Source organism: Sinocyclocheilus anshuiensis, unplaced genomic scaffold (genome assembly GCF_001515605.1).
Source record: "Sinocyclocheilus anshuiensis isolate Anshui unplaced genomic scaffold, SAMN03320099.WGS_v1.1 scaffold928, whole genome shotgun sequence".
Taxonomy (NCBI): Eukaryota; Metazoa; Chordata; class Actinopteri; order Cypriniformes; family Cyprinidae; genus Sinocyclocheilus; species Sinocyclocheilus anshuiensis.
In genome coordinates, this window is record NW_015552531.1 from 926023 (window position 1) to 938466 (window position 12444).

The window sequence follows — 12444 nt, forward strand, 5'->3', positions numbered from 1 at the left end:
TGGATATGAAGCCCCCTCTAGGCTGAACACGGGAACAGGATGGCGCTCAGGAGGAGCGGACACTTGAGGGCGCTTACGAGGAGCTGGCACTGGAGGGCGCTTCCTAGGAGCTGGCACTCGAGGGCACTCTGGACTGGATTCGTGGACTGTAGCCCTCTTCTCTTTGCTTTGGCACTTTCGCCGTGCCATACTCGGCTCACCCTCAGCCGCAGTGCAGGGGGCGGAGCTCCTCTCCGTGCTCACACCGTCCGCGGCTTTCTCCCTCGTGGCGGGCATTGTCGCCGGCTCTCGCACCTGGTCTGACGGCTTGGGCTCTACTTCCAGGGCGGTCCTCCGCTCAGTCGCTCGGCATTGCGCTGGCTCGTAGATCGCGGCGGGAATTGGCTCTCCGTCATCGGTGGGCTCGGGCATTAGCTCCGCACAGCGGGGAGATGGTGGGCTGGGCTCTGGGTCTGGAGTGGATCTGACGAGATCATCCACGGGGCAGGATGGCGATCCGTTTCTCGCCAGAGTCCACTCCACGAATGCAGCGAATTCCGACGACGGCGCTCTGCACGCGGTGTTCAGGCTAGCGTTATAGAACTCGCAGAGCGCGTCGTCCGGGTAGCTGGTAAGTTCGGCAAGGGCCAGAAACAGTCTGGTATGGTCCTCAAGCGAGCGCTCTCCCTGCTCCAGCAGGAGGAGGAGGAATTCGGGGAGAAGGAGGGGATCCATAGAACCACAACGGAAACAAAACACTGAGGGAAAAAACACGGAAACAAAAACTGAGGGTAGACACATGGAGCTTACTGTTTTAGGTCGGTTCTTCTGTCACGATCTGTGCTGGGAGGAGCACGGAACGAGGAACAAGGAGACGTGGAGTGCATAAACAGTCTTTAATCCTTGGAAAGACAGGGGAATTACACAACATCCAACGAGTAGAACCGACCAAGGAAGACTGAACAAACAGGAACTTAAATACAAGGGATAACTACTAAACACAGGTGTCAGGAATCATAATAAAATTAAATGAGGACAGGAACATGACCAAATAAGGAAAAACAGTAACAGAAACGGGGGCAAAACACTACACAGAACAGTCCAGAATCCTGACAGTCCTACTGCAGGGAACTGCTGAAACCCCTTGAATTTTTATTCCAGCATCTCTTTCTTGATTGTAACCATCAGAGTTTTATTGAATTGTGAAAAGTGGACTGATATTAAATCAGTATCAGATGAGCAAAAATGCTTTTATGCAACAATTCTAAAGACAAGAAGTTAATGTAGAGTAATTGACATTTTCAGACACAAATATGGTCAGCTATTTTGTTCAGATTCATCATTATGCCTCCCCATTCTCATGGCCTTGGTTACATCAGCAGAAAAAGAGATGGAGAACGTTATTACATTTTAATGGAAGATTAGAAATTGAAGATTTTTTTTTAGAATATACACTGATGAATTGCACAAAATAAACAGGAACATTCATGTCTGTTTTATTCAAGGTAAAAATAGAATAACATAAATACTAATACAATTTATAAATATTAACTAAATTATTATTATTGCTTATTTAAGTAAAGTTTAATATATTTTTTAATATTTGTCCAGAATATCTTGAGTAGGTTTAATCTTCACTTTAGAATGCATCTTTTGATCATCTGTTGATCTTTCTTCTCTTTTTTGCTCTCATTCTGCCTGGAATTCCCTTCATTCTTTCTCACTGTTGCTTTATTACATTCTCATGGCTCTTATTCAGGAGTGAAGTTTAGCTGAGCTCTTTTCCATGGATCTAATTCTCCTCGGTGCATGGTGGCTCTGAAGTGCGCTGGGCATTGCTGATTACTTCCTGTGGCCGCACTGCATGCAGTGACAGGATAACAGTGGCAGTCTCTGAGCACCAACACAGAGCCAGTGTGCGCTGGGCCCAAGACCTGAGATCCAGAACTCCTGACAGGAATAGTTGGACTGCAAGAACATAGAAAGAAAGTATCAATGAAGCTCTTTCATCTACATTTGACATATTGTGTTATTTTATTATGAGCTCAGGGTTAAAGTTTGGCTGGCTAGTCAGTATTCGTCACTTCCTCATCACCATCTTCATTGAGGCTGTGGGGGCAGCATCTTTTGTTTTGACTCACTCATGTCGTGTCTTACTGCTTTCCCACACTAATGTGTTTGTTTTCTTTCGGTGGTCTCTTCCAGGACTTGCTGTTGCCCAAACCCCTCTCTTCTCTCTTCTTTGTGGCACTTGTGTGTCTTTAAATGTGTGTTTTTGAGTGAGGGGGTGGATGATCACCTGGCTGTGTCTCCTGGCTGCTATTTGATCCCGTTAAGCAGCTCTGTCTATCCGCATTGTGTGGAGATTAGCACCTTGATATCTCTCTTATTTCCTTGCTTTCTGCGGTTCCTTCTTTTCCTTAAAATGCTGTGGAGAAAATGCTGGCGGTGAGGCTGCCAGATGGAGTTTAGCTGTGAGTAAGAAAGATGGTAAAAGAAGAAAGAGGCACTCAAAGGAGATTGCGAGAGTGATGTAGGAAGAAGATTGTGAAGAATGTGAGAGTAGAGGGAGGGTCAGGAAGGATAAAGATGTATTAAGGTCAACCACAACTGGGAAATCTTGGTAATTTGTCATTCCGGGGTTTTTTTTTTTTTACTGTCAGAATGGGTGTTCTACTAAAGTCATCCTCTGAATTGTTGGCAATGCATTCAAAATTGAGAGAATTCACACATTCAGTTTTGGGGTTTGCTTTTCAAAAAACAATGATAAAAGAGAAGGGCTGCTGAATTTGGGAAAATATAACTGTATTTTTGGGGGGATAAAAATTGCAATTGTGATTTAAAATTTGATTTAAAATAAATAAATAAAGAAATAAAAAACCTCCAGACTTGCTGTACTTGTGTGTAGAGCTGCAAAGTTTGGGGAAAAAAATTTTGTGATTATATATCAGTATGACTATATACTACTGCTACTGCTACTACTGCTACTACTACTACTACTACAACTACTACTAATTATTATTATTATTATTGTTATTATTATAACAGAATAAAAATATGAAACAAAATAAGAAATGTTGTAATTGCTGCGCAGTTTGGCTATTATTATTATTATTATTATTAAATATTATTATTATTAATTAATAAAGTATTATTAGTATTATTGAAAAAATATTAAATATTAATAATAAAGAATATTACAGTAATACTATTTTAATGTAAAATAAAATATCAAGTATTTAATCGTAATAATAATAATAATAATAATAATAATTTTATTTTGCAATTCAACTGTAAAATTACAATATTATTATTTATTGTGGCCTTAATATTTGAATTTTCAAATGTTAACCAAATTAACTCATAACCATACCAAATGAACCCATAACCATAAATGAACTCAGTGCTGCGCTTCACTCACACACAGTGCATATATTTATGGAATTAAATTGCAGCCTTTGCATTTTAATAATCGCACTAAGCCATTCATTTTATATTTTGTTTAATTGTGCAGCCCTACATAAAGGTACATTGTTACTGATGGATCATCCAGACTGACATTATAGATCGATCCACTTCTTGTCCAATTTAATGAGTTTTATACTGTGTTTCATTCAATTTTTGCAACTCAGGAAGTTACAATTAATTGTATAATGATTTATAATGACTCTACAAGGTTGTGTACCCTGCCTGGATGAACATATGCAATTTAAAATCTGCCACATCTTCAACTTTTCCACCAGCGTGAGGGAAACCGAGCCGTAAAGAAGAGGGAACTTCTTCTGGAAGCATGCTGTTGCCATGGAAACTCTGACAGAAGCTCTCCTGAGTGTTTCACGTCCCATTGGCTGCTGCCGGGCAACGGTGGACATGGGCGTGGGAGAAGGGAAACCCAACAATGGTTGCGGTGGTTCCTAAATCAAAGGACGAGCATAGATCAGGGCTGCTGGGAGCCCGTTGGTTTGGCTTGCTAATATGGCTGTGACCAATCGGCTTGTTATGCTCATTAGGCAAGAATAAGCTTATAGAGTTTGATTGGATTCGACTGATTTGGGAAGAGCGCACAGGCTTATGTAGTGCTAATGATAGACCTCTATTGAGGGAATGAATCATTGTGATTGGCCAATTGAGGTTTGGAGTATTTCGAGAAGGGTTTGGGATGCTTGATTGATGAAATATTGATGTGAGCTTATTCAGTGATTTGAGACAGTACTACAGCCTAGAAAATGGCCATACTGTTTGAGAAGGACTGGATGTACAAATGTAATTTTGATTTACTGAACATGCCAAACAAAATGTATAATGCCCGATTAGCCATATAAAATGGTAACATTGTTGGAAAAAATATTTTCCTCTGCATCAGGGGTTGTGTAGCCTTTCAGTTTAAGTATTAATCAAACGGTTGCAGTTAAACGATTAAACAACTGATAGTTGTGCAAAGCATTTAAAGGGATAGTTCACCTAAAAATTAAAATTCTGTCATCATTTACTCACCCTCATGTTTTTCACCCATATGACTTACTTTCTTCCATGAAACACAAAAGCTTTGTTGACATATGCATATATTCACCAGGTACTGGCAACTAAAGATACCGTTCTTTCTCGCTCTCTCAGAAAACTCTCTGTTGCAGTATGTAAGTGATGAGAAGGCTGCCGTACTAGCAGGGCGCAGCATGAAGAGAGACACGGGAAAACGGGGCAAGAAGAAGAGCGGGAGCCCCACCCACTACGCCCTTCTCCCCACCCTCCAAATGGAGGTTCTCCGTCAGGAATTCATGAACACGCCCAACCCAGACTCCACCTCTCTTTACCACGTGAGTAGTGTGTTTTCTGTCAAAGTCCTCTGAAGGGAGTTGGTTTATTCTGTGGCGCTATTTGTAGTCATGCTAGTACCAGGCCTGTTGAATGGGGAATAAAAGTCATCTCCAAAGCAGCCTGCCAAGCTTATGTTTCAGTAACAAAAAAAAAATTAAAGTGATTGGTTCTTTGGATTTAAAGGCAGGATTTCATTTTTTGCAGCCACCAATAGTGTTGGACTATAAATATTTTTCCAGTGTATTTCTGTAATGAGGGTGAGGCCGAGGCTGTGTTAACCATTTGCAGAAGTTTAATGAGCAAACAGTTCAACAATCCAAAACGTGGGGCAGAAATCAGAGTCGTGGTCACAGGCAAAGAAGTCAAAATCACAGTAGTCAGTCCAACCAGCAAACAAGCACGAGGGTAATCCAAAAGGTAAAATCCAGAGAACAGGCGATAAATCATACACGTAGCAATCAAAACAAGACAATGGAAATGCTCGGTAAGGCAGTGGAACTGGCAATACTTTGCAAAGGCCTGTTTGGCCTGGCCATGCTTAAATGGCTACCAAATAGGAAGTGATCACAGAAGCAGCAGAGGGAGTGGTACCAGTCAGTACTCGGGCGAGGGCTCCCTCTGCTGGCGTGGTGTTACAGAATTCCCCCCCCACCCCAGGAGCGCCTCCTGGCGCTCGACGAGGACGTCCCCGTGGTCGTGGTGCTGGACGATCGGGTCTGGCTCGATGAAATTCCTCGATGAGAGATGGATCCAGAATGTCATGGGCGGCTACCCATGACCTCTCCTCAGGCCCATAGCCCTCCCAGTCCACCAGATACTGGAGCTGTGATCTTTCCTCAGGTCCATAGCCCTCCCAGTCCACCAGATATTGAAGCTGACCCCCTCGACGTCTTGAGTCCAGCAACTCGTTCACCTTGTATGCTGGTGATCCATCTATATCCAGCGGTGGCGTTGGCTCTTGGTTCTCAGCATTGGGGTCAGCATCCGGGTGGACCGGTTTGAGGAGCGAGACATGGAAGGAGGGAGAAATCTGGTAATTAGTAGGAAGCTCAAGCTGGTACGTGACCTCATTAATCTGTTTGATTATTTTAAATGGGCCAACATACCTGGGGCTGAGCTTCCTGCTCGGTAGCCGCAGCTTGAGTTCCCTCGTAGAAAGCCAGACCCGTTGTCCTGGTTGGTAGGGAGGGTGTGGGCGACGTCGTCTGTTGGCCTGGAACTTGTGTTCTGACGGCTCTCTGTAGACAGACATGGGCACTGTCCCACACCCTCTCACTGCATCTGATCCAGTCATCGACTGCAGGTACAGATGAGGGTTCACCTGACCACGGGAACAAGGGGGGTTGGTATCCCAACATGCATTGGAAAGGGGTCATGCCAGTGGAGGAATGAGTTAGGGAGTTTTGAGCATACTCAGCCCATGGAAGGAATTCTGCCCACCGGTTCTGTTCACGACTACAGGTACAGTTGCATGGGCTCCTGGCTAGGCATTGACGTGGGTAGAGGAACATGGCAGAGCTGGTGTGTGGTGGGAGTGCTGGCCTATGATGGTTGGACAATTTTCCTCTTGGGAGCATTCCTCGTGAGGTTATCGATCTTAATAGCAAGAGTTATATATTCAGTAAATGAACAGTTCTCACCCTTGCAAGCCAGTTCAGTCTGTAGATCGATGTTCAAGCTTTGTCTGAACACAGCCTTTAAAGAGATGTCGTTCCAGCCACTTTGAGCAGCAAGCGTTCTAAACTCGATAGCATAATCTGCAGCGGTGCGGTTGCCTTGAAACATATGAAGCAGTTGTGTAGACATATCCTAGGCCCCTAGCAGGATATTCAAACACATCTCGTAACTGTTTGACAAAGTAATCATAGGAGGTACGCAACAAAGGGTCTGTCTCCCAGACTGCTGCAGCCCAATCGATCGCTTTACCAGAAAGCAGTGACATCAGAAAAGCACATTTCTTTTCATCTGAGTAAAACTGTTCTTCCTGGTTAGCAAAAAAAAATCTCCACTTGATGAATAAAGCCCCGGCATTGCTCAGCTGAACCATCACATTTTTCAGACATAGCAAGTCTTACCGTCTGTGGTGTAAGAGAAGGAAGCGATCGAATTTAATGGGTCAGATGCTCGTTTGCAGACTGAAGCTTGTTGAGCTGTTTGTGGTAACCCTGAGCACTTCGCTTTGATAAGCAGAAGCCGCTTGAAGCTGGGAGACTTCCACTGGATTCAATGGTGGTGAACTATTCTGTAATGAGGGTGAGGCCGAGGCTGTTTTAGAATCCATTTGCAGAAGTTTAATGAGCAAACAGTTCAACAATCCAAAACGTGGGGCAGAAATCAGAGTCGTGGTCACAGGCAAAGAAGTCAAAATCAGTCCAACCAGCAAACAAGCACGAGGCTAATCCAAAAGGCAAAATCCAGAGAAACAGGTGATAAATCATACACGTAGCAATCAAAACAAGACAATGGAAACGCTCGGTAAGGCAGTGGAACTGGCAATACTTCGCAAAGGCCTGTGGACAGGAAGTGATCACAGAAGTAGCAGAGGGAGTGGTACCAGTCAGTACTCGGGAGAGGGCTCCCTCTGCTGGTGGGCGTTACAATTTCCTAAAATATCCTTAAAGATAAACTGTTGTTAAAAATTTTTGAGTTTTTATGCTTTTATTCAGCAAGGACACAATAAATTGATGAAAATTGACAGTAAAGACATTTATAATGTTATAAAAGATTTCTATTTCAAGTAAATGTTGTTGCACTTTCTATACATCAAAGAATACTGAAAAAATATATCACAGTTACCATAAAAATATTAATCAGCACAACTGTTTTCAACATTGGTAACAATAAGAAATGTTTCTTGAGCACCAAATCAGTATAGTATAATGATTTCTGAAGAATCATGTGACACTGAAGACTGGAGTAATGACTGCTTAAAATGTAGCTTTGCCATCACAGGAATAAATTACATTTTAAAATATATTCAAATAGAAAACATTTATTTTAAATTATAATAATATTTTACAATATTACTGTTTTTTCTATATTTTGATCAGCAGCCTTGGTAAGCATAATAGACTTCTGTTTTAGATAATGGATTAATAAAAATACATTTGTTAAAAAATGTAAATATCTTGTGCAGTTTTGCTTCTCAAGAACATTGATCTTGTTTTAAGGATGTTACCTGTACCTGGAAATACTGAATAAGAAACTTTCTTTGCTATTGAGCTGAGTGGTAGTATGTGAGCCTTTTATCCGACATGTCTCAATCAGGTTTTTTCTCTGTCTAAGAATATCTCTTTTTGAGTGTGTCAGTCTGGATCAGGCTAAATTCAGATTATGATTGAAAACAGATTGTGAGGAAAATCGCACAGTGTCTGTGTTCCTTTTATTTTCTGTTGCTCAAACAAAGTAGCAAAGAGTTATTCTTCAAGGCCTGGCTGCTTTCACCGGCTCTTCGCTCGATCCAGGTCTCTGTGATCACTGAAGGTAGAGTCTTACATAAAGAGTTTTCATTGAAAGCACCAGGTCATGGTGTGCAGAAGGAGAATGTATACTTATGCCCACATGCTAGGTGAGTGTTTGTGTGTGTGTGAATGTAATGAGAGTGTTAGTCCTTTACCCTTTAGTCAGCATGGAGGTGTGTGGGAGTTTTGTGCTCAGCACTGTGTATACTGTATGTGTGTGTGTGGGGGGGTTCTCAGTGAGCTGTGGGGGTAGGCGGGGCTAAGTCGTGTTGTCATCTGTCACAGGGCACAGAGTGACGTGATTGGCCAAGCTCCATTTGAAACAGAAGACTCGTCCATGTGCTGTCTTCATGTCAATATGTTGTACTTGATATGTCCGCCAGACCATGAGAAGTGATTATGTGTGTTTAGCTCTCTATCATTTTTTTCCCAAAATGAGGTCTAATTATAGGTCCTCATGAAGAAGTGTGAAAGGTGCCACTCTGAGATCCCAGCTGGGGTGTTACAGTGTTGCATAAGAGTGACTTTCACAGTGTATCTTACCTGCAGCTTCTGTTTATAGACACCCTCAGCAGGGTGATGTATGTGTGTCCATGTGTCCTCTGACCTGATGTGGGATAAGGGGTGTGCAGGGGTGGGAGAACTCTGCTGACCACTCCATCACCATGAGTTTGGACCTGAACCAATGTGCTGGTCTCAGCACTCTTGTAAATTGTTCTTTCTCTAGCTCATGAACTTTGCTAGAGACTCCCCTAACTTATAATCTGCATATACCACTCTGTGTTGTACATGATTATCGAGAACAGAAGAGACAAGGTGAGAAAGGACAAGACCAGACGAGAAGAGACACAACAAGATGAAACGAAACAAGAAGAGAAGGTAAGACGCAAAAAAAAGAGAAGAGGTGAAATAAGATGAGACAAGATTAGAAGAGAAGAGACTAAATGAGAAGAGAAAATAAGATTTGAGAAGATGGGACCAGAAGAAAAGAGACACAAGATGAAACATTAAGCAATAAGAATATGGAAAAAGAGGAGAGACATGAGAAGATGATGCAAAATGAGAGGAGAAAAGGCAAGATGAGAAGTGAAGAGACAAAATGAAATGAGAAGAGGTGAGACAAGATGAGACGAGGCCCATAGACAAAATGAGAAGGGAAGATGCAAAAAGAGAAGAGATGAAATGGAAAGAGACAATATGAAATTAAATGATAAGAGAAGATGCAAAAGGAGAAGAGAATACAAGATGAGATGAGAACAGATGTGACAGTGAGACAAAATCATAAGAGAAAAAGTGAAATGAGAAGTGAAGAGACAAAATGAAGTAAGAAGAGAATGTAAGACGTGAGATGAGACAATATAAGATGAGACCAGAAGAGAAGGGATTCAACAAGAAGGAATGTGGAGAAAGGAACATTCAAAACCAGAAGAGGTGAGAGGAGATGAGATGAGATTAATCAAAATGAGATGAGAGAAGATGCAAAAGATGAGACAATCGGAAGAGAAGAGGCAAGATGAGAAGTGAAGAGACGAAATTAAAAAAGAGAACCTAAGTTGTGAGAAGAGTAGGGAGGAGAAAAGAAAAGACAATATGAGATGAGACCAGAAGAGAAGAGACATGACAAGACGGAACACGGAGAAGGGAACATTCAAAACTAGAGGAGATGAGAAGAGGCAAGATGAGAGGTGAAGAGACTTAAAATTGAAAAATTAAATAAGAAGAGAAGGTGCGGGAAGAGATCAGAAGAGACCAGAAGAGACGACAAGACAGCACAATGATGAGAAGGTAAGATGCGAGAAGCAAATATGCGAGAAGATCCCAGAAGAGGAGAGAAGAAATAGCGATATTAAACTAATGTTAAAAGAGAAGGTAAATTAAGATGAAAGATGAGATGCCATATGAGAAGATGCGATGAGATGATGCAAGAAAAGCAGTACATACCATGCTGTATGGCGTTGATTTAATAAGCCTGCTTCTGTTGGAATGTGAAGTGTAACTGCATTAAGCTCTGTTGTTTACAGTGGTGTTTTATTGCCTGCTATGCAGTCTGATAAGAGAGCTGCAGTTTGTCTGAACAATGCCAGCACACTGACCTCATACTCAAGGAGAACGCTCACTCACTCTGTCCATCACACACAAACACACACACACACACACACACACACAAAAGTGTTTTGCCTGACTGTCAAAACACTTTAGACACAACCCAGTGCCTTCAGTCCTATTCATTTGAGCAACTCATTGCCATCATTACATCATTTGAAAACTACAAGAAATCAAAAAGAGCCTTGAGAGAAGGTGCTGCTTATCTACAGGTTTGGTTTAAATATAACAAGAGGTTAATGCATGTTTTAAGGCCATCAGATGGAGCATATGTCAGCATATGTCAGTTGTTGATATCACAGCGGAAGAGGTTTGTACCATATGTCATGTGAACTGAGAGCCTGTGTTGCCATGTGGCATTCAGTTGTAGCCTGATGGCAAATCTTAGCATGCCATCTAGGACGATGTGTTAGGGAACAGTAGTGTGGAGAAAACAAATTTACTTAATTTCTGAGAGTGACCCACAACATCAGAGACTGAGAAAATGGATGAACTGAACCATTACCATCACCATAGCAGAAGGTAACCAGAAGAAACTGTAGGAAGCAAAAACCATGTCCATGCCACATGCTGAGATGTAACCACTGTGTTTATTCGAGTCACACGGGTCATAGTCATCCCATAATGCTCTCTCTTTGAGGATCATGACCTCTGAGGCATAAGAAATGAAGTTTAGAAGATCTTTGGACTCAGTCTGCTGATGCGCATCTCATGTTCACGTCTTGTAGGATTTGTTCTGGGTGTGCTTCATGCATTGTCAAGAGCTTGAGGTTCCCTAACATTTAGACTTATTCATGAAACCAAAGCTAAGAGAATTTCTGTGTACGTCATTCGGAAAAACGTTCCTACACAAGAAAGGTTTTACACATGATTGACGGATATTGTTCTGTTCGTGCTTCATAAATGAGGCCCGTTACGCGATCCCTAGTCACTTTAGGAGTCACTTCAAACCCTAAACATTTTCAGTGATTACCAGTGGTCGTTTCAAGCAAGTTCGGATGTCGTTTGAGGGTCAGCAGGGCCGTTAACTCAACAATAATACCCCCTCTGTTTCTTCAGTGACATTGAAAATTAAGTTTATTACTGAAAATCAAGGTTATATGCTGTGTCACTATACGTTGCTATATCATTTTGCTTTGTTCATGTTTAAGTGTTGAATCCTCAGGGACGTTTTTCTTGCTGCGTCTAAGTGTTTCTCACAACTCACTCCAATTCACACACCAATTGCGATTCGCACCTTCTGGGAGGAGATTCTCACAGCGCTTTGGGAGAGAATCATGCTGGGAAAACCGCAATTTTTTTTTGTCATTTTATATTTTTGAGTTTTATTTTATAGGAAAGTGAAGTAATAGAGAGTGAGTGGGATCGGAATATGACCCAGGACTTGAACTTGGGTCACTGAGATAACTACAATTTTTATTGAATAACCGATAAGGGCACTTGAACAAACAGAACATCGTCTTCAAGAATTGGACAGAGTTTATTCAGATACTCCTGAATAAATAAAGACATTCTACGAACCGGTTGAGTGAGTTTCTAAACATGTTCCATTAATCAATTTCAGTTATTCCTCTTGGGCTGCAGGGCAACTTCCCTCCTCAGGCACATATCAATTAATCAATTAGCGTGATGTTAGTCAGTGTGTTCTCCATACTGTTGCTAATAGATTCATGGCAACACAAGTTTACCTCTAATGTAATGCTCAAGGTTGCAGGAATTTTCTTCATGGAAGAGAATTGCCACAGGGCTTGGATCTTAAATGTGTACTTGGTCTGGGCATGCTGATCCAAGAAATACTACTCAATAAACACACGGGCCAAGGATGTTAGAAATCTTATTTATTTTCTCTCTATGCCTCTTCCCGCCTTCCTTCTCTCTGGTCGTTTGGGCTCTCGCGCCTTCATCTGCTCGAATGTCGTCTCTGATTTTAATTTGTTCTGCGATGGATTGGTGCTTGGAGATCATTATATTCACACATTTCCTCCATGTGATTCCACTCGGGAGAATCGAATGTGTTGACCGATAATTTGGTCAAGAAAATTCTGTCTCGTTTCACTTACTCCTGCTGTATTTCCCTACATTTCTC

The 12444-nt window shown here is 41.9% G+C and overlaps 1 protein-coding gene across 15 annotated transcripts in view; it reads left to right on the top strand.

Moving 5' to 3' along the window:
* LOC107663665 (connector enhancer of kinase suppressor of ras 2-like) overlaps positions 1–12444 on the top strand; it is a 105484-nt gene that overhangs the window by 66260 nt on the left and 26780 nt on the right. For all 15 annotated transcript variants that reach the window (XM_016453922.1, XM_016453919.1, XM_016453908.1 and 12 more), the window contains one exon: positions 4594–4793. In XM_016453922.1, coding sequence (XP_016309408.1) covers positions 4594–4793 — 200 coding nt within the window. The remainder of the gene's footprint in view (positions 1–4593; positions 4794–12444) is intronic.